Source organism: Mustelus asterias, chromosome 23, assembly GCF_964213995.1.
Source record: "Mustelus asterias chromosome 23, sMusAst1.hap1.1, whole genome shotgun sequence".
Lineage (NCBI taxonomy): Eukaryota > Metazoa > Chordata > Chondrichthyes > Carcharhiniformes > Triakidae > Mustelus > Mustelus asterias.
Genome location: NC_135823.1, coordinates 33,967,814 through 33,994,477, shown reverse-complemented (window position 1 = coordinate 33,994,477; position 26,664 = coordinate 33,967,814). Strand labels below are relative to the sequence as shown.

The window sequence follows — 26,664 nt, the reverse complement described above, 5'->3', positions numbered from 1 at the left end:
GTTACCCACACCCAGCCCCCACCCTTATCCTCGTAATACTGCACATTCACCATGGCTCATCCACCCATCCTACACTAAGGGGTAATTTAATAGAGCGAGTCCACCTAACGTGTACATCTTTGGACTGTGGGAGGAAACCCATGCAGACACAAAGAGAGCATGCAAACTCCACACAGACAGTCACCCAAGGCTGGAATTGAAAATGGGTCCCTGGTGCTGTGAGGCAGCAGTGCCAATCACTCTGCCACAATGCCATTTTGTATGTTATACTTTCACAAATTAACCTGTCATTTTCCTTTCTTTTCCATTGAAGAACACTGTCCTAATGGTGGTATTGATATCTCTACAAATATTCTGAGATCTCTGTCCTGTTACAGTGACTCTAGAATGTTCTCACCAAGTACATAGTCCATGTTCCTCCTCTTCAACCTGTCTTCAGTGTTTTATACATGCATGTTAAACTGCATGAAGTATCATTTCCTGCCCTAAATATTAGCACCAAAGCATTGAATTTTCACAACGTGGTTCCTACTACTTGTCCCTGTTGTTATACTTGTGGCCTCTGCAGATTTAGACATCTGTGAACTGATTTTACTTTCTTAGTTTTAGAAATTATGAAATTATAACAGTTTCAACACCACCTCCTATGGCTGCTACTCTTTGCTTTATTCCAACAAAAGAATATCAGCTTGCCTGGGTTTGTCGTACTCTCACCTAGAAGTTGGAAAGTTTTGAGTTTTAACCCCAGTTTCATTATCAAGGCTGAAGAATAGTGCTGCCCCAAGTGCTACAATATGGTAAGGTTCAGTCTTTTGGGCTATAGAGGAACTGACCACATATCTCGGTTGTTGTGGAAAATAATGACAACGTTATTTAAAGAAGGTTGATTGGTTATGATGTCCCAGTCAACAACTCTGCCCCGTCATCACCACCATAAAAAATGAATCTCATTTACTATTTGTGGGACCTTGCTGCGTGCATATCATCTGCTGCATTTGAATGCCATTACTGTGGCTTTTATAGAATAGAATCATAGGATGGCTACAGAATAGGAGACTTTTTCATCCGTTGACCCGTGTCGAGTCTCTGTGAGAGCAATTTATCTAGTTCCATTCACCTACATTTTTCCCGTAACTCTGCAAATTTTTCCCTTCAGTTGCTTATAAAAGTCATGATTCACTCCGGCTCCATGATCTTTTCAGGCAGTGTATTCCAGGTTGTAACTATAAGCTACTTTTCCCTCTGCCCTCTTTTGGTTCTTTTGTCTTAAACTCGAGTGCTCTGATTCTTGATTCTTACACCAATGAAACAGTTACTCTTGATCTACAGTACTCTGTCCTGATTTTGGTTGTAATTCATGACTTGAAGCACCTCTATCAAATCTCCTTTTAACCTTATTTTCTCTGAGGCAAAGTACCCCAGTTGTGCCAATTTATCCATGTAGTTGTAGTCCCTCATCCCTAAAATTATTCTTGTAAATCTTTTCTGAACCCTCATATAGCTGTCACATCCCTCCTAATGTGTGGTGCTTAGAAATGGACACAACATACAAATTATGAGCAGGTGTAGGCTATTCTTGCCTGTGAATCTGCTCCTCCATTTGAAAAGATCATGGCTGATCTGATTGTGGCCTCAACTCTACTTTCCTTTCTACCCATTATATCTTTTGATTCCCTTGTTTGTCTATTTAATCTACTTTCATACTCTGTCTCCATTTATAATGCCCAAGATCCCGTATGCTCTTTTAACCACCTTCTCAAACTGCCCTGCCACCTTCAACAATTTGTGTGCATATGCCCCCAGGTCTCTCTCTTCCTGTATCTTTTAGTTTAAATTGCCTGATCTTATTTTCCTTACAAAAATATACCACTTAACACTTCTCTCCTTTGAATTTCATCTGCCATGAGTCGACTCATTCTAAGAAGTCTCCCAACACCAGGTTAAAGCCCAACAGGTTTATTTGGTAGCAAAAGCCACTAGCTTTCGGAACGCTGCTCCTTCGTCAGGTAAGTGTGAGTTCTGTTCACAAACGGCATATAAAGACACAAACTCAATTTACAAAATAATGGTTGGAATGCGAGTCTTTACAGGTAATCAAGTCTTAAAGGTACAGACAGTGTGAGTGGAGAGCGCGTTAAGCACAGGTTAAAGAGATGTATATTGTCTCCAGACAGGACAGTTAGTGAGATTTTGCAAGCCCAGGCAAGTCGTGGGGGTTATAGATAGTGTGACATGAACCCAAGATCCCGGCTAAGGCCGTCCTCGTGTGCGGAACTTGGCTATCAGTTTCTGCTCAGCGACTCTGCGTTGTCGTGTGTCATGAAGGCCGCTTTGGAGAACGCTTACCTGAAGATCAGAGGCCGAATGCCCGTGACCGCTGAAGTGTTCCCCAACAGGAGGAGAACACTCTTGCCTGGTGATTGTCGAGCGGTGTTCATTCATCCACTGTCGTAGCGTCTGCAAAGTCTCCCCAATGTACCATGCCTCGGGACATCCTTTCCTGCAACGTATCAGGTAGACAACGTGGCTGAGTTGCAAGAGTATGCACCGTGTACCTGGTGGATGGTGTTCTCACGTGAGATGATGGCACCCATGTTGATGATCCGGCATGTCTTGCAGAGGTTGCTGTGGCAGCGTTGTGTGGTGTTGTGGTCACTGTTCTCCTGAAGGCTGGGTAGTTTGCTGCGGACAATGGTCTGTTTGAGGTTGTGCGGTTGTTTGAAGGCAAGAAGTGGGAATGTGGGAATGGCCTTGGCGAGATGTTCATTTTCATTAATGACATGTTGAAGGCTCCTGAGAAGATGTCGTAGCTTCTCCGCTCCGGGGAAGTACTGGATGACGAAGGGTACTCTGTCCACTGTGTCCCGTGTTTGTCTTCTGAGGACCATCGACTCATTCTGTCAGCCTGTCTGTGCTTCAAATTGATGACTATTCTTTATGGTTCAATTTACTCCCAAGTTTTGTGTCATCTGCAAGTTTAAGTTTATTTATTAGTGTCACAAGTAAGCTTACGTTAACACTGCAATGAAATTACTGTGAAAATGTGCAATTTTGCAGTTGTACATCTAAGTCGTTAATATATATCAGGAAAAACAGTGGCCTTCGAACCAACCCCTGGGAACCGCAACTTCTTCCAGTATGAAAAACAACTCTTCACCAATAGTGTGTCTCTCCTGTCACTTTACCAATTTTGTATCTGTGCTGCCTTTGCCCCCTTTATTCTATGGACTTCATTTGCTGATGAGCCAATTTCATGGCACTTATATCGCTTTTTGACCACACGTCAATGTGCACCACATTAACTGCATTAATTTCATCAACTCTCGGTTATCTCATCTAAAAACACAATCAAGTTAGTTGGTTTACCTTTAGCAAAATTAATTAATTGGCTATGAAATCAAATTCTGGAATTCTCACAATTCATGAGAATTTTGGGTCTGCAAATAGCCTACTTCCATCTTCAGTAAAAATGAGTTAAATTTTCAATACTCGAATCCACAGCAAACTGTGGCCACTTCAACGTGTTCAATAATATCTTTAAAGAAAATAACTTTAAAGTGCCCACGGTCTTTTGAAACTGTTATAAAGAGAGGTCAAGTGTTTTATCCAGCTTCAGTGTCTGTAATCTACTTAATATGTTCTTTTATGGCAGATCAAATCAGTAGTCTGCACACACGGTGAAACTTTATTGCCCTTCACCCCCAACCACCACTGTGCGTTTACATCTCTACTGATAAATTTTGTTGCCCCTTTTTCCTGTGAAGTATTTTGTTCCAGTACAATTAGCAATAAAGCATTGGTCCAAACATTATTATCAGCAATTCGTTTGGATAAGGTGAAATATGATCACCTTGTGGAATTGATACCATTGACTCAGTGAACAGGAATGCATTTTGAAGATTTACAGCTCAATAGAAGAAGCAACTTGCTAGTGTTGAAGTTTTTTTCTTTAATTTGTTGCCTCTTCGTCCTTAAGACCCTTTTTCCTGATGTGAGTGGGACCAGCAATTAATGTACAAGAATTACATGACTAACAATAAAAGTCAATGAGGAGATCTACTGTTTCAATAATATTGAGTGTGGATGACGCTCTTCAGGGGAGCTGTTTGAAGAGGTATTGCTCTTGTCCAAATTTTCAGTATTTGTAATTTGGTTTCATTGATTTAGTACAGATGTTTCAGAAAGAAAGATTGCGCAGGATAAGTTCTACTCGTAAGCAAATGTGTAGTTTTATTCCTTTTATTTTGCAAGTCTCTTCTGCTCCAACTTGATTGCAATCTATTTATCATGGTGATACTAACACGCAATGTCGTTAAAAGAACAATGGGAAGCAATCCTGCATTTTCCAATGATATTCTTTTGTTCTAATATTTTTGTGAGAATGTGACATGAAATATATACACACATCTTTTTATTGCTTTTGCTGTACAAATTGTCATGTTTCAACCCAGTCATAATACTGGAAATTTTGGATGTCATGACATTTCATTGTCAAGAGCATAGTCATGTACAATTTTTGTATCTGTGAAAGTATATTCGTTAACCTTTGTCTATCTCAAATTACATTAACCTATCACTATCTCCTGAAATGATGAGATCTGATGGCATTAAGATGATAATTACCATAGAATTACTATAGAGCAGAAGGAGGCCATTCGGTCCATCTTATCTGCACCGACTCTCAGTAAGAGCATCTTGCCCATACTCACCTTATCCCTGTAACCCCGAGCATTTACCATGGCTGATCCACCTAACCTGCACATCTTTGGACTGTGGGAGGAAACCGGAGCACCCGGAGGAAACCCATGCAGACATGGGGAGAATGTGCAAACTCCGCACAGTCATCCAAGGCCAAAATCAAGCCCAGGTCCCTGGCACTGAGAGGCAGCAGTGCTAACCACTGTGCCACCATGCTCCATCATAATTGATGTTCTCATTCGGTAATAATTTTCGTCAAAACCGATTGTTGACTTGGTCACTGCTTCCTGGCCTGCAGTCCAAAGATGTGCGGGTTAGGTTGATTGGCCAGGTTAAAAATTGTCCCTTAGAGTCCTGGGATGCGTAGGTTAGAGGGATTAGCGGGTAAAATATGTGGGGGTAGGGCCTGGGTGGGATTGTGGTCGGTGCAGACTCGATGGGCCGAATGGCCTCCTTCTGCACTGTAGGGTTTCTATATTCTATATCTATATGAAGCAGTTAGTTCTTGGGTTTTGTTCTTGGCTAACATTGAGTTAACTAATTGCAGGGTAATAGTGGGTATTGTCAGTATCCCTAGGCAACAGGTGAAGAAAGGTAGCTCTGTTTGATGTCAAGTGATGACTGGTGGTATGCCTTTCTGGGACAACTGTGAAAAGTTGTCCCTTGAGTAAAGTACCAGAAGAATTGTATCTTGCATGAACCATCACCATCTTCAGGAGAACAAGGATAAAAATGTGAAAACAGATGACCATCATCTATCATTTTTTCAATTTTCATTTTATATAGCTTGATTCCACGAATAAATGATAAATGAAATTGGATTTATAGGTGACAATAATATACAGGTACATTGTCAATTGTAATGTGATAATGTACTTAAATGCATTTGCCATAAAAATTAATGCAGTTTGCAAGCATTTTATGTAATGCAGGCTATTTTCTTTTCTCTCCAATAATTTTATTGAGTTGAGCAAAAGTTGCATATTTTCTTAGGTTATGATACAATACAGAATACATTTTAGATTAGGAAGTGCTTGCTGATATAGTTTTATATGGTCAAACACTTCTGTATTAGTAAAAAGGCCTGTAGTGCTGCTGAACAAACTTAATGTTAATTGCATCCAGTTCCTCCTGAGCAGCACCCAGCTTAACTGCTTCCTGGCCTGCTGTTCTACTTGTGCAGTCCACTTTTTTCCCAGCCCACCTGGTTGCTTGAGTATTGCTTAATCAGTGTCACCCCCTCAGTTTTGCAGGTTTGCTTCCTTGCCTTCAACAGCTTTCTGACTCTCTCATGCAGAGCGAGAGAGAGAAATGCTTTAGAGATTTTAAATTAAGAAATCAGTCCAAACTGGTCCAGACAAATAGCCTAAAAGTTGCCAATCATATCAAATAGCCATTAGTTTTTATTCCGAAGTTTTACATCTTCTTGATTGTTTTTATGTTTTGATTTCTTCTGTTCCCTAATAATTGTGCGCAATATTTCTGCTGCTTTACGGATTTTTAAAAAATACTTTGCATCTCTCAACTTGTGATTTATTTATTGGCGATTACCAGTTCCTGATATTTTTTCTCAGCCTTTTTTAGTCTTGTAAATTTCCATTGCTTACCACTTTTCTTTGATCTCCCAATTTTAGAAAGGCAGAATTGGGTGACACAATTATTAGGGTACCTGAGCATAAAGCCGGATTAGGCCCCAACAGTTTGATTTTTAGCATTACTGTGAGGGTAAGGTGTTTCACTTCAGGTGTGATTCGGTCGACACACTAGGAAGCTTTTATCAAAACAAGCTTTATTTAACAACACAGTTTAACCGTAATGAATGAATTAGTTTAACTTTTACCAATTTAAATACTTAAACATGACGAGATACAATTCTTAACTGCTAATCTATCTCTATTAGTTCCAATTTAAGCAATATTCCTCTGATAGGCTTAGACTCCTCTTCAAAATCAGTTAGCAACACACAGGCTTATGTGCTTGGGCTGCCACGCCTCAAGGCTCTAGAACACCTCTGGAGAGAGAGAAAGACCTATTTTTCTTGGGCCCCAAACAGCAACCTCCAGGGGGAAAGAGAGACCTCTTGCTTCTTTCAAAACCAAACAGAAACTGTTTTAAAATCAAAGAGAACTATTTTTCCTTGCGAGCTTAGCTTTGCCCTTTAGCATATGACCCTGTCTCTTGTCAATCAACCTAATCAAGCCCAACTATGAAACCCAGTGGAAAAACCAAATAAACACAAATGCATTCACTCAGATTAAAACAAACACGTCGCATACTAAAATCAATCATTAGCCTGCGTTCTCAGCATGTGAGCTGCCTGTTTTGCTGACAAATTAGCACCATGTAAAACAGAGCTGAATTTTAAACATACCCTTTACAAGAAACATGATATACGTCCATTTCTTAAAGGCACAGTATTATCACACAATGGACTAGACCATTGGTCTTTCACAGTGGAATCACGGAACAATTTTACAGTCTTGCTCAACCGGTCAGTTGAATATTTGTATTTGCTCCATGTGGGAGTGATTGAAAAGAAAGACCTGTTCCCCATCTTTTCATTTTGCACTCATCTGACCAGATTCCAGAATGCCAAATTCCAAATGATCATAATTTATCCTGCAGGAGAAAAGGGACGCTGGTTGTTTTGGCAAGTTGACTCTAGCCAAGGTGTTGTCATGGAGAAAACAATGGGGAATTATAGTTCTCCATGCTTCTGGGTAATTCAGAAAAGTTACGAGGATTGAACATATTTCTTATGTTTGCAGAGAAGGAGTCCATCCATTTAAATGTAAGTTGCTTCTAGCCAGCACGAATTAGCCATGTTATGAGCTTAGTTGATTATCTTAAATTGGTTATTGGTTTAGGTATTTGCACACGCAGGATTGTTGGGCAAGTGTTGCCCAATTGTGGAATCATAACTAACAGTAGACATTTTTTGTGTTTTGCAAGCATGGGCTGGTTGAGTAAAATTTGTATACTGGTTATTACTAACAGTTGGAGGACAATGTTGTTTGATTCAGTCAACCAATTGGGCAGCACCTGCACAATCATGAATGTGCTAATACCAACACTAACAACAAATTTAAGTTTTTGAATTCATAACATGGTTCATTTACATTTGTTGGAAGTCTTACATTCATAAGCAGGGACCAGTTCTCTGTAAAAATAAGAAATATTTTAAGCCGTTTGCGTTTTTGAATTACTCAGAAGCACGGAAAGCCTATAGTTGCTTCTTGCTTTCCCCATAGCAACAATGTGCCGACTGGAGTTGACTTGCCAACAAATCAACACCTTTTTCTCTTGTAATGCAAATCGCTGTGATTGTTTGAAATTTGTCATTCTTACATTTGTGCAGATGGCTGCAAGATGAAAAGTCTCTGCACCATGTCTCCCTTTTCAGCAATATTAAATTCCTGTACTAACAAGTGACTGTCTAAATGGTAAAAAAGATTTTAAAAAAATATTTAAATCTCCAGTGCTGCTATCCCTTGCCTTGAAGAACATATAGATTAGCTCAAGTTAAGCAACAATTAAAGGTATATTTCAAAGAAAATTATTTTTATTATACAACTGAGGAACATTTGAGAGCGTATCATTGATCCCATCAAGGCTAATATGGTCTGTTAGGAAATGGGTTAATCCAGCCCCAGATAAAAATGTTTTTTCAGGGCCTTGAATGTTGCAGTAATAACTACATCTGTTGATGAATGCTTTGGGGGTAAATAGAGTCTCAATGATTCGACACTCTAGGTGGTCTATGATATCTAGAATCTTGATTTACAATGTTGCCTTTATTTCTACATTGATCAGCAGAGGTGATCTTGTAGCATGAAGTGAAGTTGCTGATTTGATTGAAGAACAGTCAGTACATACAAAGAGGAGAATGTCATTTGGCCCCTTAAGCCTGCTCTGCCATTTAATAGATCATGGCTGATCTTCTACCTCAATGTCATGTTCCTGCACCATGCCCGTATCCTTTGGCATCAAAGGTATCCAGAAATGAAACTCTGCTTTGAACATTCTCGATAACTTGAGCCTTTACAACCCTCTGAGATAGCGAATTGCAGAAACTCCTCATCTCTCCTAAATGGCCTACCTCTTATTCTGAGACTGTATTGTGGTTCTAGATCCTTCCTCCATCCACCCTGTTGATCTATGTTTGAACTTTTGTAAGCTTTAATGAGATCACATTTCATTTTTCCAAAATCTAGAGAATATAGGCTCAGTCTCGATCTTTCCTCATTGGACAATCCTGCCATCCCAGACATTAGTTGCATCCTCTCTATGGCTGGTACATCCTTGCTATGGTAAGGAGCCATCAAACTGCATACAATACTCCAGGTATGGTCTCAAGGCTCCATATAACTGCAGCGAGACTTCCTTATTCCTCTGTTCAAACCCCCTTGCAATAAAGGTGACATACTAGTTGGCTTTGTGAATGGGAAATCATGTCTCTCAAATTTGATTGAGTTTTTTGAAGGGGTAACCAAGAAGGTAGATGAAGGCAGTGCAGTTGATGTTGTCTACATGGACTTTAGCAAGGCCTTTGACAAGGTACTGCATGGTAGGTTGTTGCATGAGGTTAAATCTCACGCGATCCAGGGTGAGGTAGCTAAATGGATACAAATTTGGCTTGACGACAGAAGCCAGAGGGTTGTTTTTCAAACTGGAGGAATATGACCAGAGGTGTGCCTTGGATCAGTGCTGCGTCCACTGTTATTTGTCATTTATATTAATGATTTGGGTGAGAATATAGGAGGCATGTGTGGCCAAACGGGCCATCTAAAATGGCAATTTGTAAAGCACTCTGGGACAATTGGGCAAGAACTAAACGACAGGCTGCAGTTTAAAAGACAGAGACAAACAGGCTGCAACCCTGACGAGTGAATAAACAGGATATGTTTCATCTCCAGGATGAAAGAGACTTTCTGGTCACACTGGGTTGTTTACCAGACATAAGGGCACCGTGACTCCTTATTTAGGAGGGAGGTATGTGACCTATGTGCCTCCAGCACCTACAGACATTGACTAGCTAGCTGATCTTTGCCCCTCTGGGTGACACCCAGAGATCGATGTGGCAGCACCTGATTGGACTCTTATTGATCAGGGTGATCAAGTCCTGATCGATTGATTGGCAATGGCCAAAAGGGGCGTGAAACCCATCCCTGTAACCCCACATATTTACCCTGTTAATGGTTTTGGTCTTCTTTTCTGAGGAAGGATGTTCTTGCTCTCGAGGGAGAATGAACTGTTTGTCTATACTCTGTTTGCTGTCCATTAACCAATCCTCAGTCCATGCCAGTATGATGCCCCCAATCACACGAATGCTAATTTTGCTTGTTAACCTGTGTTGGACCTTATCGAAAGACTTGTGAAAATCCAAATACACCACATCCACTGGTTCTCCTTTATCTATCCTAGTAAGATAAGATCCTCAAAATCCTCCCTATATGATTTCCCTTTTATAAATTTGCGTTGGTTGTACCTATTCTGTGTTATTTTCTACTATTAATGTGAGGCTAACAGGTCTGTAGTTTCCTGTTTTCAATCTCCCTCCTTTCTTAATTAGTGTGGTTACATTTGCTACATTCCAATCTGCAGGCACCATTCCAGAATCTAGAATTTTGAAAGATGATCACCAATGCATCCATTATCTCTACAGCCACCTCTGACAACACACACTAGGATGTAGATCATCAGGTCCAGAGGCTTTATCAACTTCCAGTCCCATTTATTTCTCCAGCACTTTTTTTTTCACTAAGTTCTTTCAGGTCCTCAATTTCCTTGGCTCCCTAACATTTCAGAGATGTTTTTCGTATCTCCCTCATTAAGACGAGACGCAATTTGTTTAGTTTCTGTGTCATTTTCTTAGTACACATTATAAATTCTCCTTTTCCTGCCTCATCTATCCCAAATGTGTCTTTGCTAACCTTTTCCTTTTCATATACGTATAGATGTTTTTACAGTCCGTTTTTGTTCTTTGCTAGTTTTCATTCATACTGTTTTCTTTTCCTTTATCAATTTATTGATTCTCCTTTGTTAAATTTTAAATTGTTCCCAGTCCTCAGGTTTATTACCTTTTTTGGCAACTTTATCTGTCTCTTCCTTTGATCTAAAAGAATCCTTAACTTGTTAACCATGGTTGGATCGTTTTTCCTGCTGGATTTTTGTGCCTTAAAGGCATGTAAATTTGTAAACCATGTACTAATTCTTTAAATGTTAACTATTGTCTATCTATCGTCGTGCCTTTTAATGTAGTTCCCCATTCTACCTCAGCCAATGAACCCCTCATACCTTTGTATTTTTCTTGTTTGAAGACCCCAGTTTCAGATTGAACTACATACTTTTGAATTTCTTTTAAAATTCCAGCACATTATGGTCACTCTTCCCTCAAGGTTCCTTTACAATGAGAATAGTAGTTGGCCCTTTCTCATTGAGCAACAATAAGGCTAAAATCGTCTATTTTCAAGTTGGTTCATCAACATACTGATCTAGAGAACCATCTTTTCTACAGCCAGGAATTTATCCTCCTCGGCATTAGCTCAAAGCTAAAGTGGACAGATTTTTCGTAAAGGAATCAAGGGTTATGGGGTTAAGGTGGGCAAGTGGAGTTGCGGATTATCATATCAGATTAGTCATGATCTCATTGAATGACAGAGCAGACTCAATGGGCTGATTGGCTGACTTCTGCTCCTATGTGTTATGGTCCTTGACATAGAAACATAGAAAAGCTACAGCACAAAACAGGCCCTTCGGCCTCACAAGTTGTGCCGAACATATCCCTACCTTTTAGGCCTACCTATAACCCTCCATCCTATTAAGTCCCATGTACTCATCCAGGAGTCTCTTAAAAGACCCTATTGAGTTTGCCTCCACCACCACTGACGGCAGCCGATTCCACTCGCCCACCACCCTCTGTGTGAAAAACTTCCCCCTAAAATTTCCCCTGTACCTATCCCCCAGCACCTTAAACCTGTGTCCTCTCGTAGCAGCCATTTCCACCCTGGGAAAAAGCCTCTGAGAGTCCACCCGATCTATGCCTCTCAACATCTTATATACCTCTATTAGGTCTCCTCTCATCCTACGTCTCTCCAAGGAGAAAAGACCGAGCTCCTTCAGCCTATCCTCGCAAGGCATGCCACTCAATCTAGGCAACATCCTTGTAAATCTCCTCTGCACCCTTTCAATCTTTTCCACATCCTTCCTGTAATGAGGCGACCAGAACTGAGCACAGTACTCCAAGTGGGGTCTGACGAGAGTCTTATACAGCTACATCATTATCCCCGGACTCCTAAACTCAATCCCTCGATTGATAAAGGCCAGCACACCATACGCCTTCTTAACCACCTCCTCCACCTGCGGGGCCGATTTTAGAGTCCTATGGGCCCGGACCCCAAGGTCCTTCTGATCCTCTACAGTACTAAGAGTCTTTCCCTTTATATTGTATTCCTTCATCCCATTTGACATGAGAATCGACCTATGTGGTTTGAATTTGAACAAAAGCATGGCAGTTAATTGTTCTCTTGTGCATTGTCCATACCACTGCCTCTACCAATCAGAGTCCACTTGTCAACCAACCAACGTTCTTTTCTCATGCAGTCAAAATTGTTGCTTCCTTTACTATCGGTATTCTTGCAACTGTCCTGATGAGTGCAAGACAAAAGCTTTGACAGCATGTCTTTTTTTTTTCAGCAACACTTAAGCTCTGTTCCATCAAACAACTATTTATTTCCTTTCGTTTCTGCTGTTTTTCTCCATACTGTAAAAAGGTGAGAAGGCTTGCACTTATATGGCACCTTGTGCAATCTCAGGATGTCCCAAGGTGCTTTACAGTTAACAAAGTACTTTTTAAACTTAGTTATTGATGTAACGTAGAAAATGTATCAGCAAATTATGCAAGAACAAGATCCAACACACTGCAGCGTGAAGACCAGATAACCAATTTTAGTGATGTTAGTTGAAGGACAAACATTGTGCTGGCAATGACGCAGAAGGAAGCCTGCTGTCAACTATCCTCCACCACCTTTTCTCAGTTGAGCTGCTACAAAGCAGCTTGCCATAGTGATACGAGGTTGACTGTCAGTGACTTGACATTTCATTTTGTTTTCTCTGTCCTTGTGAGAAAGCATCCAGCCACCACATGGTTGAAATGCAGCATTGGAATTTCAGAAGGAGACCAGGTTCTGTTGTCCCTTGATGTTTCATATTGGAATTCCAGTCATTGTACCACCCTCTCATTCTCTTCAAATAGATTTTAATATCACAGTAATTTTGACAGGTGGTTGTTGACAGTTTGTTGCCGAAAGAAACGAAACAAGTTATAAAGGAAATTTAATGTGGCATCTGGCAACATTATAATTTTTCACTGCGGTCTACCCAATTCCATGTCTGCCAGCTCTTATGACTGGATGGAAGGATTGCACGTACCATTCACTTAAAAGTTTAACTTGCTCACCAAATGGCCATTCCCCACTAGTAACCAGAATAAAAGAGATTTTAATCAAACTTCTTTTAATGAACACAATGATTTTTTATTATAAAACAGGTTTTTTTTCACAAGTTGCAAGAACTGGTTAACACACATTGGTACTCTGGAAATATAGCCATCCGTATACTCTTAAGAATTCCCCCAGCACATGCATGCGCATAGATGCACAAACAGATAGGGCCTCTCTGCAGTGATGGGCTTTCGAGGATAGACATTACAAAATAAACAATAAGGTTTGAAAAGTCTCAGCACTGGTGATCTGAAGTTCTCTCACAAGAAGACGTGTGGAATTTCGGTGCAGAGGAGAATTTGTGACTGGACCAATTCTTCTTCTCAGCTTTGCAGTTCCAAATGCAAACATTTACCAAAGTGTTCTTTGGTAGGTTGAGATCCACACACAGCATTTCAGGCAAGTCAGGACAAGAGTGAGAGACCGGTTGAGTAGCCTTCCTTTCTCAGCTTATTCCCCACGATTGGCTTCCAAACCCAGCACGTTCAAACTTCAATGTTAGCTCTGCCATGTGATTTCCAGTAAGTCACGAGCCTTTGCCTTTCAGTTTTTTCCCCATCAATTAAACTGATTGCAGTTCAGAACAAACCAACGGATCTTTCTCAAGTACCATGTAGATCAGGTGATTTCTTGGATGAAGGCAGGCTTGCTCCCAGTCCAAGATGAACTTATGACCTTTTTAAAAAAAACCCAGGTCACCATCCAAATGTCTAGATGATGTCTTTCCACATTTAATTTTGAAATATATGGGGGGAATTCTCCCGCCCCGCCCGTCATGGGAATCGTAGCGGACGTGGGGCGGACCATGCAAAGGTCCATTGACTTCGGGCAATATTCTCTGGTTTTGGGGTGAGCATGGCTGGAGAATCCCACCCGTGATTTTCCTAGCAAAGCAGCAGCTTTGAAATTTCAGAGTTGACCTTGACTAGTAATTCTAATTGTTTAGTGTGTTATGGAATACCTGAAAGATGTCAATATTATTTAATCCTGTCTGTTCCCATATGTTTCAACTGTGCCTCAATTCATGGCACACTCACCTCTGAATCAAATGATTGTGGATTCAATATCCATTCCAAAACTTATTGCAGTTGTGAGGTTGTGCGGCACTATTGGAGATGCCATCTTTCAGGTGATTGGCAAAAAATTGTATGGCACTGTTTTGAAGAACAGGACAGTTATCCCTGTGTCCTGGCCAATATTTATCTTTTAATCAACATCACAGAAACAGATTATCCGGTCATTATCACATCGCTCCTTGTGGAAGTTTGTTGTGTTGCAAATTAGCTGCTGTGTTTCCTACATTGCAACAGTGTCCATGTTATTGATTGGCTGTAAATTCCTCTGGTCTTGAAAGGTGTTATATAAATGCAAGTCTCCTTTTTTTGTTTAGTTGCAAGGACAATGAAGAAAGCGGATGCAAAGAAGTTGAAAATTTTAGCTCACTTTTAGTTAAAAGGCAAATCTTCTCCCAAGTCATTCACACTTTATTTGAGAACCTAATGAGGAAGAAAAGCAGTATTTTAAGTCTGGTCATCTGCTTTTGTGCTGCAGGCCCGTGATGGGATGAAAGGCATTTTGGATTCTTATGACAATGAGTTGGTCACCAATTATTCACCACAACTTAACCGAAGGGTACGTGAAGCGGAGGATATGGCTCAGGAACTACATGCTCATATTTCTGAGCTGGAGGTAAGCAACTACTGACTCATTTCCAACAAATTGTCCAATTTGCGACAATGGATGAAATTCCAGATGTTTGAAATTTGCTTAACAGATCAGCATTTTTGCGAAAAAGCTTTCACGAGTATTCACCTGTATTAAAATTAGATGGCGATCATAGGGTTTGAATATCTCAAGTGAACACAAACAAGGCTATCAAAGCAGAGATCTGTAAAGTTTGTGCAGAATGTACACTATATTATCGTTATAACATTATTAGTCATTAATAAATCCTGTAAGGAATTCAGGAGAACCTTATTTACTTGACCGCGGTGACAACAAGGAACAGATATTCATTCTCATAGAATACCTACAGTGAAGAAGAGGCCACTTGGCCCATCGAGCCTGCATCGACTTTCTGACAGAATATCTTACCCTCTACCCTGTCCTATCTCCATAACCTCACACATTTCCCATGGCTAATCCATCTAACCTACATATCTTGGGGCACTAAGGGACAATTTAGCATGGCCAACACCTAACCTGCATATCTTTGGACATGGAACAGTTGAAGTGAGTGAATCGATGCATCTAAGGGAAAGTTAGTAAAATACTTGAAGGAAAGAAAAGAACCCTGGTACAGACATTTGGGTTGAATGGCCTGTTTCTATGCTGTAAAATTCTATGTAATTGTCTCAACGCAGTTGTTTTTACATGTGATACGAAGGAAAAAAAGATGGACAATTGTTTTCTCTCTAGGTTTGCCAAATGTTTTTCAAGGCAATACTGTGCTTAAAAGATTGCACCATTGACTTAATAGCAATTCATTTTGATTACTAAACTCATTTGTTGTGAACATTGAGTTTCTAATAGGTTTCAAGAGATATAACATTGCGCAGAGGGCAATCAACCATCAGAATAGGTTGCCAGATGGACTAGTTGCGACCGTATCTTGCCATGGGAATACAGTAGGGTTGATATTCCGCAAAAGTGAGACCCAGTAGGCTGTATGACTTTGTCCAAATCAATCTTGCATTTTGACACAGTCCTGCAAAACTGTATTGCATCATTTGTTGGGGTGAGTTATAATTACACTAATTATCATTTAAAATTATGCTTTGTTAGAAAAGTAGATGCCAATGAAGAAGTCGTCTATTCTGTGTTGTTTCGTAAAGTACATCAATTTTATTGAAGGAGATATCTGAATGCTTTCTGAAATTTCTTGTCACCTCGAGCTTTTTTGTATTATAGAGTCATGCTAGTTCACCCCTCATAGTTAGCAACTCCAAAATTCAGTTCTTCTAATTCTTCCAGAATTGATGGTCAAAAGCATTTTGACAGTATTTTCCAATGGCTACATGGTTATTGAGTACTGTCCACAAACCACTAACCCCATTCATGCTGCCATTGCCATGCAATATCATTGTTACATCCAAGGGTTTGAAAAAATGTCTGCAATCAGGAGTTTTAAAGCATGATGCACTAACTTGAGTGTTACCAATAATTCTGTAGATGTTATTGTTTAAAGATCGATGAATTATTGGGCAATTCAGCAAAAATACAACTTTGGTTTTAGTGTTCCATAAAGATCTGGTTTGTTTAAGAATTGTGACTTCTTACTCAGAGTTTCAGAAGTAACTGGCCATTTTAACTCGGCATTTTGTTGAAGCTGAAGTGCATTAAAGGTTATCTTCACAGTGATCTCTGCAATTATGTATATACATGAGCTGAAATCAGCAAAGCATTGAATGATGAACGGAAATTATAGTTTTTGTACTGAATCCAAAATCAAATAATTCTTACAATGATATGACCAAGAGAGTAAAATTTATAATGACTATCCCATATTTTGAAACTGGGCTTGGAATGTTCTCAGCATTTTAGATGTCAATTGTTGACAGGTGGTGCTTAATTAACATTCCATGGTGAACTCCTTTTCTCCTGTCAAATATTAGATAAACTTAGATCGAAATATTTTTACTTAAATAAGTTTTCTCATTGACTTGCATTACTTCTCGTCTCCCTCTTTCTGTCTCGTTCTTTCTCACCCCCCCCCCCCCCCCACACTTCTGCCCCATATTACCTTTAAAGTTTAATTATAGAATATAAATGTTGGATGACTTAATCTCCCTTTTACTGCCTGTGTTGAGATGATCTGCCAGCTAAAGCAATTATGCAAATATATGCCAAATATTAGCCTTCAATTTTTTGCTCTCAGTTTCAGAAAAGGAGCTACTTGCCTCGTGAATTTTTCCAAATCCTTTTTAAAATCTACACCAGATATTTAATCAGATCACCATTTACTATTTCAGATGTTAATTGGTGACATTGAAATTCCTACGACAACTTGGGAATATTCCATCACATTTTGCACCCTGCTCCCATAATATTTCAGGAGCAGTAATTAGGGTGACAGGTGGCCACTGCTAGGGACTCGTGGCAATGGTCTCAGTAGTAGGGTCAACGAATTGGAGAACACTGAGCCACAATTGGGGTTTGGGAGGGCTCCTGCCTCTCCTAGTCCATAAGGAAACCAGAAACAAAAAATTTAATTTACCTCTAGTGACCCTTGATCCAGCTCCCTGCAGGTCTGACTTGGTAGGGAAGCCATCACTATTGCCCCCACTCAGGCTTCTGGTTAAAATAACAGATTGTGCCTTGACAGCAGCATTGCAGTCTGATCTGCATATTTGAAGGAGACTCTGCTGGACTGGGACAGGTTCCTTGCTGTCTACAATTTTAAATATAAGTAGTCAAAGAGTATGCTCCCACTCCATTGTAAATGTTTGTCTCTCCTGGTTTCCGTCAGGTAGGGGAAGTTAAAATTGATGAGCATGAGACTCAAATCCTGAATTTGGATTTATATTTTCAATGCTGATGTGAATCAAAATTATTTTATGCATAAAGTTTAAAGTTTTAAAGGTTTTTTTTCAGTTTAAAGTTTATTTATTAGTGTCACAAGTAGGCTTACATTAACACTGCAATGAAGTTACTGTGAAAATCCCCTAGTCGCCACACTCTGGCGCCTGTTTGGGTACACTGAAAGAGAATTTAGCATGGCCAATGCACCTAACCAGCATGTCTTTCAGACTGTGGGAGGAAACCGGAGCACTTGGAGGAAACCCACGCAGAGATTGGGAGAATGTGCAAACTCCACACAGATAGTGACCCAAGGCTGGAATTGAACCTGGGTCCCTGGCCCTGTGAGGCAGCAGTGCTAGCCACCATGCCACCCTCGCGTCACCATGCCACCCTCCATACCGTAAACCATAGCATAAAGGTGGAGTGTAACCTCTGTGACTTCCACTACTTTGAAAGGAAAATAGCAGCAGATGCATTGGAACACCACAACCTTCAAGCTCCCCTCCAGTCACAGAATCCTGACCCGGAAACATACCATTGTTCCTGAGTTAAAATCCTAGAACTCCCTTACCAAACAGCTCAATGGGTTTAATTACACCGGGTAGATTACAGCGGTTCAGGAAGGCACCTCATCTCTATCTTCTCGAGGGCAATGAGGGATAAGCAGCAGGTCTTTACTGCTTGGACTGGGAGCTTGGTGCCAGGGTTTGTCACCTTCTTGACAGCATTAGTTTGCAAGTTTTCAAGTTGGAAAACTCAATTTAACAGGAGGAGCACATGAAAGTCGCTGTCTCCTCCACTCACTGGACATCTGTGCTCTCTGGAAGACTACTTCAGAAAATGGAGACTTCGACCAAATGCTGCCAAGACTGTTGTTTCAGCCTTTCACCTCAACAGTTCGAAGGCAAGGGATGAACGTCATATCCAGTTCTGTGGGCAATCACTCACCCGTGACTCAGTGCCAAAATACCATGGCATCGTTCTTGATTGCCACCAGCAATACCTCCAGAACACCGGAGCCAAGGCCAAGACGAGAATGAATCTCACACACAAGTTAGCAGGTACCACGTAAGATAGCAGAGCCAACTCACGACACATTGCTTTACATGCCCTGGTCTACCCAACAGCATAGTACTGCTGCATAAATCTGGCTCACGAGCCACCAAACACATGTGGTAGATATCCACCATTTGGAGATCATGATGACTATCTCTGGAATGTCATAATTTGATTGGCTTCCTGTGCTAGCACACATTGAAGCTGCTGATGTTCACAGGGAAAACATCCTCCTCAAAGAACATCACCAGGTGATAGCTTACAAAGCACTCCCATTATCATAGCACTTGAAAAAGAAATAGCCCAGGCACTCAACTGAAATTCCGCAGCCCCAACTGGAACACACTCCACACGCTAGAAACCGAAGAAAGCCCCCCCACTCTTGATGGTACACCTCTTGATTGACTGCAAACATCACCAATTGTAACCTAGTAACTGACCCAAGTGGTGGAGTTCCAAGTTTCAACTTTCTCTCAGCAATTCTGGGGAACATTAAACTGCTTGTTGACAACTCAGTGAAGATGTGGCCATTTGTTCTACAATTGAGATGTGAGGGGCAGCTCAAATTGTGACTGTGGTCTTCAAAATCTGAGCATTGCTCGCACAACAAACTTGTGCCCTGAGAGATCCATTCATGTAGGATCAGCTGAAGCAGTTGAAGGGATTATTAACCTTGATCTCAACTGTAACTGCTTTCCCGATCATACCAAAAGGAAAAAGGATGGGCAACAAGCCTGTTCAAATCCCATGAATGAATAATAAAAGAAATCTCAGATTGCAGTGGTACAAATAGGCACTTAATACCACCTCAGGGCAATGAGGGATGCCCTGTAAACCCTTTACTTGCCAATCACATGCACATCTCAAGAATTAATTTTAAAATATCTTGCCTTGAGATGATGAGAATCCAAAGATGTGCAAGAAAGGTGAATTGGCCATGCTAAATTGCCTCTTCGTGTCCTAGTTTATGTAGGTTAGGGGGATTTGTGGGGTAAATATGCGGGATTACAGGAATAGGCTCAGGGTGGGATACTATGTTGGAAAGTCGGTCCAGACTTGATGGGATGAATGCCCTGCTTCACCACTGCAGGGATTCTATGGATGGGCTGAATGCTTTCACATTTTCTTATGTGAGAATGTGTATCATTTATTCTTTCTCACATCTTTTTAATCCACAAAACTCACTGTGCTACTTGTCTCTTGAGACCAAGAGATCAAGTTTCTTGCGTCCATACTATCAGGATGATTATCAGCTTGTCACTTGGTAGTATGCAACAGTGGACTGATGAGTTTTAGCGGTTATCTCTCTGCTCACTTAGAGGTTCCTCACTACAGCAGAGCTGGATTGGTAGCTGGAAAAGTTAGGGAGAGGAAACTGAATCATACCTGGAAGTAGTTGTCCCAATATTCTGTGCCATCTTGTCTCTGCACTCTTGTATTATGCTGATTCACCAAGGTTCTGATGAAAGGCCATTGACCAGAAACATTAACCTACTTTTCTTTCTCCGCAGATGCTGTTTGACCTGGTTATTTCTGGCATTTTTGGGGTTTTTTTGCTGTGTAAGGTGCTGCACTGACATAACACTGCTAAAAGTATGGTTAATTGAAGCTGATGGACTGCTCTATCATTTGAACTTGTGACCTTTGAAATACGAAAGGAAGATGATCTGTATTATGTCTACTTCAAAACACTGTGCATAAAGTATGGTTCTGGGGTCAGAAGCTATTTTTGCAGCTGGAGGCTGAACATATGGCATTTAATGTGTCAACTTTGTCAAACTTGCAATTAACTAATTGAGTGCACATATGGCACAGTCAAGGCATAAATTACTTCAGCACAAATGTGGTGCAATTTTCACATTAACCTTCTCAGCAGCCAAAAGGTATTGTAGAGGATTGAATTCTACCACAAGCTGAGAGGGGATAGACTATGATGACAGTAATACAAATACTAAAATTTGTTGCATTTCTGCATTGTCAGATCCATCATGCTTTCAAAAAACAAGTTTCGTATTTCTAACGTCAGTTTTTCTTTGTTAAATTGAATGATTTTCTCCACTGCACTCCTGAAATGGTGCTGTCAATCCCACCAGAACTACCAGGTCCATGTGGCTGTTCCACATGTATGCTCCTGAACATTGAATGTTGAGAAAGTGAAGGGGCATTGAGGCTGACCCCATCCAAAACTTAGCTGACGTTGCACCTGTGAATTTCTGACAGGAATCACTGGAGGTCATTAAAATTACATTGGGGTTCAAATGGATACAAGTAGAGATATTTCAATTTTCAAGGCAACCAAATGGAGGGTCACAATTATAAGATAATTAGGAATCAAATAAGGAATTCAGAGGAAGCTTTTTTATCAAGGAAGTGCTGCGAATGTAAAACTTGCTGCCTTGTGGAACAATAAAAGCAAATATTATAGGTACTTTGAAGATGAAGCTAGATAAGTGAATCATGCATTGAATACAAGGCTGGTGGCCATGGTCTGCTAGAAGTCTGTCACTGTCATATGCAGGGGCCACTTGATGCCCATTGCCTTCATCTGAATCCTGTCACCCACCATTATTGGAAGCCCAACCAGGCACTCAGCATGACCATATTGATCTCAATGTGCCCGACGCACAACGACCTCTATGCCCACACAGACTCTGGGATGATATCTAGCCAAACAGGATCATGTAGTCGTATGACAAACTCGGAGTATGCTGGATTAGGCTGGGAAAAGGCAATATTGAGGGCAGCTTGTTTATGTCTCCTTTGGCTCATGGCGAACTCTCAGGTCTTAAAGGTAAAGTCGCCATGGTCCCAAATGCCTTTGAGGGGGAGAACTGACCTGAGGATCAACACACCTCAGGCAAGGGGCACAGTTGACAAGACAGGCTTTCATGAATAACTTCAGTCGGTACGGGAATCGAACTGTTGGTATCACTCTGCATCACTAACCAGCTGTCCAGCCAACTGAGCTAAACCGACTGACCCAGGTCTTACAATACTGCTCACATTACTTTTTCAAAGAGTGGTTCAATGTTTGTAAGTAAACCACTTGAGCTGTGAAGGTACTTAAAGTAGGGTGACTGTACATTTATACTTTCCAGTGACAGTGTCCAGATGTGAGACAGTGCCCCGGAAGAGTCCCAGTTCACAAAACTAGGCCCTGAATACTCTCCGGTCCTTTTCTTTAATGGTAGAATATGTTTAATGAAAAAGTGAGGTATGACACAGAGTATGTACTGTACGTTGCCTTGGATAAAGGTGTCCACTGAATGTCTAAATACTAATTGTGTTAAAGTGAACTACTGAGAATGTTTCTATCGGTATTACTGCTAGCTGAAACATAATACAATGCGATTGCTGTTGCCATAGCTACAACACTGTCTGAATTGCCTCTGACGTAGAACGCATTCAGGATTTGAGATTTGTGTAAAGTGAAAATGGCATTGTCAAAAAAAGTGTAATTGCTGCTTTAACAACCAGCAACAAAAGAATTTTCCATACGTACGCCCAACTAGAAAAGAAACATCAGTATTACGTTCAGTATCCCAGTAAGTATTTTCCATTTTGAGTGGAGACAGGATATCTACAAAAGAACAATGAATATAAAATCCAAAGATGTACAGGTTAGTTTGATTGGCTATGTTAAATTGTCTCTTCATATACAAAGATGTGCAGGTTAGGGGGATTAACCATGGTAAATGCGCAGGTGTATGGGGAATGGGTAAAATGCTGTTTGGGAGAGTTGGTACAAATTTGATGGGCCAAATGGCCTTTATCTACACTGTAGGGATTCTATGGTTCTCTTGCAGTAAGTGCTATTTCAAATTCTGTTATGGACCTTCCCACAAAGTTGAGCAAACAAAAACTAGGCTGTCCAAAGAAAACGGACATGAAAAACTGATATTCCTGAACGGTGTTATAGATTGTATGTTTTCACAGTAAAATTACAAAAAACATAGTAGAAAAAATGGGGAATCAAAGGTATAGCAAATGTAAGAAACTTACATTGTAAGAAACAGTGTAGGATAAATTGACGGGATGAAGTAGTGACAAATACCGTGGACCTGACTACTTTCATCTTGGGGTTTTAAAAGAGGCATCTCCAGCCATGTTGGATGCATTGATCTTTATCTTCCAGGGCTCCTTAGGTTCCAGAACCCAGTTCCCAAGGATTGGAAGATAGCAATCATAACCTACTATTCAGGAAAAGAGGAAGAAATAAAATGTGATAGGAAAAATGATTATGCAGAATCAACATGGATTTGCAAAAGGAAAATTATTTTTAACAAATCTGTTATGAGTTTTTTGAGGATGTTACTAAGGTGGATAAATAGTGGGTGTAGGGTACTTGGATTTTGAAAAAAGCATTCAATAAGATGCTACATACACAAAGGGATTTATGCATAGTTTTAACTCTCGGAATTGAGAACTCAACTACAACTTTGAGGACTTGCTGTACTCAGCAGCCTCTTTGTGTCTTTTTCATCATTCACGTTCCCACCTAACTTTGTAACATTGGTTAATTACGTTCATTCCTCTCATTTAAGTTGTTAATATAGACAATAATTAGTTGAGGCCAAAGTGCTGATCCTTACAGTACTCCTTTGGTTACAACCTGCCAATCCAAAAATGTTCCATTTATCGTGACGCTGCATTTTATTTGCATGAAGCAATTCTCACTGCAGCTAATGTATCATTCCAACTTTAACTGTAACTTTAAGTGAATCAACTTTTCCAATTAAGACCAATGCAAAAGCTATAGTTAGGTTCTGTGAGATCTTTCTCATCATTAAAAAAATAAAAAATGTTATACCCTGTAAGTTTAAAAACTATACATTGCTAAATGATATTTGTAACTGAGGTAACTTTTAAATAAATTTTAAAATAAATATGCTAACTCTGTACTTGCCTTCCGCTTGCTGTGTCTCCTGCTTGCCTCTGATCTTGTGCACTGAACCTCCTGCTTGCCACGCATCCAACACCCTGCCCTTCCAGTAGCTGTGGACCCTTACTCTCGCTGGCCTCTGCTGCTCCCCATTGATCTGCCAGTTTGTGGTCTCTGCCGCTCTCTCACCCTCCCTCTTGCTGCCGACTCCAGTTTCCGGCCTCTTCTTCACTCTGATCCTCCATCTTGCTGCCAACCTTTCGATACGTGGCTTCTGCTGCTCCCTGACTTTCCTCGTTACTGCGGACTTTACTTTTGCCAAGTCTTCCTCTCCCTACCTCTCCCACTTGCTGCTTTCCTTTTCCAAATCCTCTCTGTGAGCAAAGGCTTGAGTGGCGAGATGTGAAGAGTAGCTTTGACTTATAGGGGGTAAGTTGCTAGTTGGAGAGACAGTGTAGAGGGTGACCTACACTGGAGTGTAGAAGCTGCTCAAAGATTGCACCAATTGGATCATGCAGTCCTTTGTTCCATCCAACATAAAACTACTTTAAAACAAAATTTATGATGCTGAAAGTGTTAACTGTTAAAGCCAAACAACTTAATAAGGTACAACTTAAAATGGGGACTTATTTTCTCTGGGCAGGTGGGTGAGTGGCAAGAACATAGCTGGTAGAGTACAAGATAGACTGTGAAGTTGTCTACTTTGGTAGGAAAAATACATTTTTAATATTATTTTTTGAATGATGGCTGATGGGAAATTCGGAGGGATTCAGGTATCCTTGCATGTGAAACACAATAAGTGAGCATGCAGGTACAGCAAACAATTAAGAAGTCAAATTGTAAGTTAGCTTTTGTTAGAAAGTGATTGGAATCTAAGAGTAACAAAGTCATCGTACAATTAAACAAGGCATGGGTGAGGCTACACCTTTATTTTGGTCTTCTTATCTAAGGAAGGATATATTTGTCTGAGAGTCTACTGGTTCCTTGAATGAACATTATTCCATGAGGTGAGATTGAATAGATTAGGTCTATGTTCCCTGGAGTTTTGAAAAGTGAGAGGTAATCTAATTGAAACAAATAAAATGCTCAGGGGCTTGACAAAGTAGATGTTGAGAAAATATTTCCCTTGGAGTCTAAAACACGCGGTCACAGGCTCAGAATAAGGTGCTGGCCATTTTTAGATGTGAAGAAATTGCTTCACTCAAAGTACCGTGAATCTTTAGAATTCTCTATCCGAAGAGCTGGTGATGTGCAGTCATGAAGTAGATTTAAAACAGAAGTAGGGGATTAAGGAGTATGGGTGTTCATGGTGTGTTAATTATATTGTTGGGGTACACGGATGAAGAGCGTTGTTTAATTAAGTAGTTTGAGTACATGTAACTCGGGATTAGCTAGGCACTGGGTGTGTGGGAGGAGAACTATGAGACTGACCAAAGTCAATAAACTCTCTTGATAAAGAAAAATACTGTGTCTTACTTTCTGCTTTACTGACCAGCTTGGATCCTTATAAAAACTTTGATCGTAAGGATAGGTGGATTTGAGGTTGAAGATCAGCCATGATTTTAATGAATGGTGGAGCCATTGGCTTGAAGAACCAATAATCTACTCCAGTTCCTATTTCTCCTGTGGGAGAAAGGAATAGGAGGATATGCTGATACTGTGAAATGAAGTAAAGTGAGAGGAGGCTCGTCTGCAGCGCACAAGCTGTCGTAGGCCTGTTGGACTAAATGTCCTGTTTCTGTGTAAATTTTGTTTACTTTGTCCAGCCCAAGGACATTGAGGCTTGTTGTGATGAACAGTTAGCACCTTGGCCGTATCAGCTGACTCAACACGTAACTGAGATTGATATTGTCACTTTGCTCATGTACATGGAATCCTTGGTTCATCAGGCAACACATAGGGGAATAGAGGGATACGAGTGGTTGATCTAGATAGGACAACAAGATCGGCGCAGGCTTGGATGGCTGAAGGGCCTGTTACTGTGCTGCACTGTTCTTTGTTCACATTTACCCCATGGAGGTATCCATTTACCTGAGATTAAGCAAAAAAGGCTCAAAATTGAAAACCTGATTTCTTTTTCCACTCTCAAGAATTTAACTAAGGTCCCGAAATCTCAAAACTTTGCTTTTACCCTCATTTTGAATTATTATGTCAAAATTTATTAAAAAGAGCTGAATATTGCCATTCTTGCTTCCCCAAGGTCAATGTGGTACAGAATGATAAATAGTAAATGTTGAGCAACTGAGGATGGATTTATGGCCAGGAGGTATTTCAGAGCTTTAAACACACGAATTTAGTTGAGATGAAACAGGAGGCTGATTACAGCATTATAACACAGCTTGAAACCATATCATTCAGTAACCAAAATATGTCGCAATAATGTAAGTGTCATTTTTAAGTTTGACATGTTTATTCCTGTCACACTTATTTCTTTGAAAGGGTCACAGAAACAAAATCAATGATTTTCTTCTGTGAATATAAGCTCCCCTGCTATATATCAAAGCAAGACTTGCATTTATATAGTGCCTTTCACAACCATACAATATTTCAAAGTGCTTTGCAGCTTATGAAGTACTTTTGGAGCATAGTCACTCTTGTAAGAGATGCGGCAAGCAGCTTACGCACATCAGGCTCCCACAAACAAAAAAGTGAAAATTATCAGATAATTTGTTTTTAGATGTTGGGTGACGAAAAAATTTTGGCCAGGGCACAGAGGAGAAATCCACTGCTCTTCTTTGGGCAATGGTGTGGACTGTTTTAATTTCAATTGACAAGGCAAGCAGGGTTTTAAAGTCTCATTTGAGAGATGGTTTAGACGTGGGATATTTTTCGTTGTGTGGTGAACCATCGTTGGTTCCCACTAGATAGTACTGAGCCAGGGTCTGGCCAGTACTACGAGGATGTATATATGTTGCTGTTGGGGTTAGGGATGGGTTGTTCTACTTGTTGCTGTTGGGGTTAGGGTTGGGCTGTTACACCTGTATTATAGTTATTATGGTACATCCC

General features: G+C 40.4%; 1 protein-coding gene across 5 annotated transcripts in view; it reads left to right on the top strand.

The window, feature by feature from the left end:
* mrm2 (mitochondrial rRNA methyltransferase 2) overlaps window positions 1-26,664 on the top strand; it is a 952,456-nt gene that overhangs the window by 273,110 nt on the left and 652,682 nt on the right. For all 5 annotated transcript variants that reach the window (XM_078240222.1, XM_078240223.1, XM_078240224.1 and 2 more), the window contains one exon: window positions 14,751-14,888. In XM_078240222.1, the coding sequence (XP_078096348.1) occupies window positions 14,751-14,888 (138 nt within the window). The remainder of the gene's footprint in view (window positions 1-14,750; window positions 14,889-26,664) is intronic.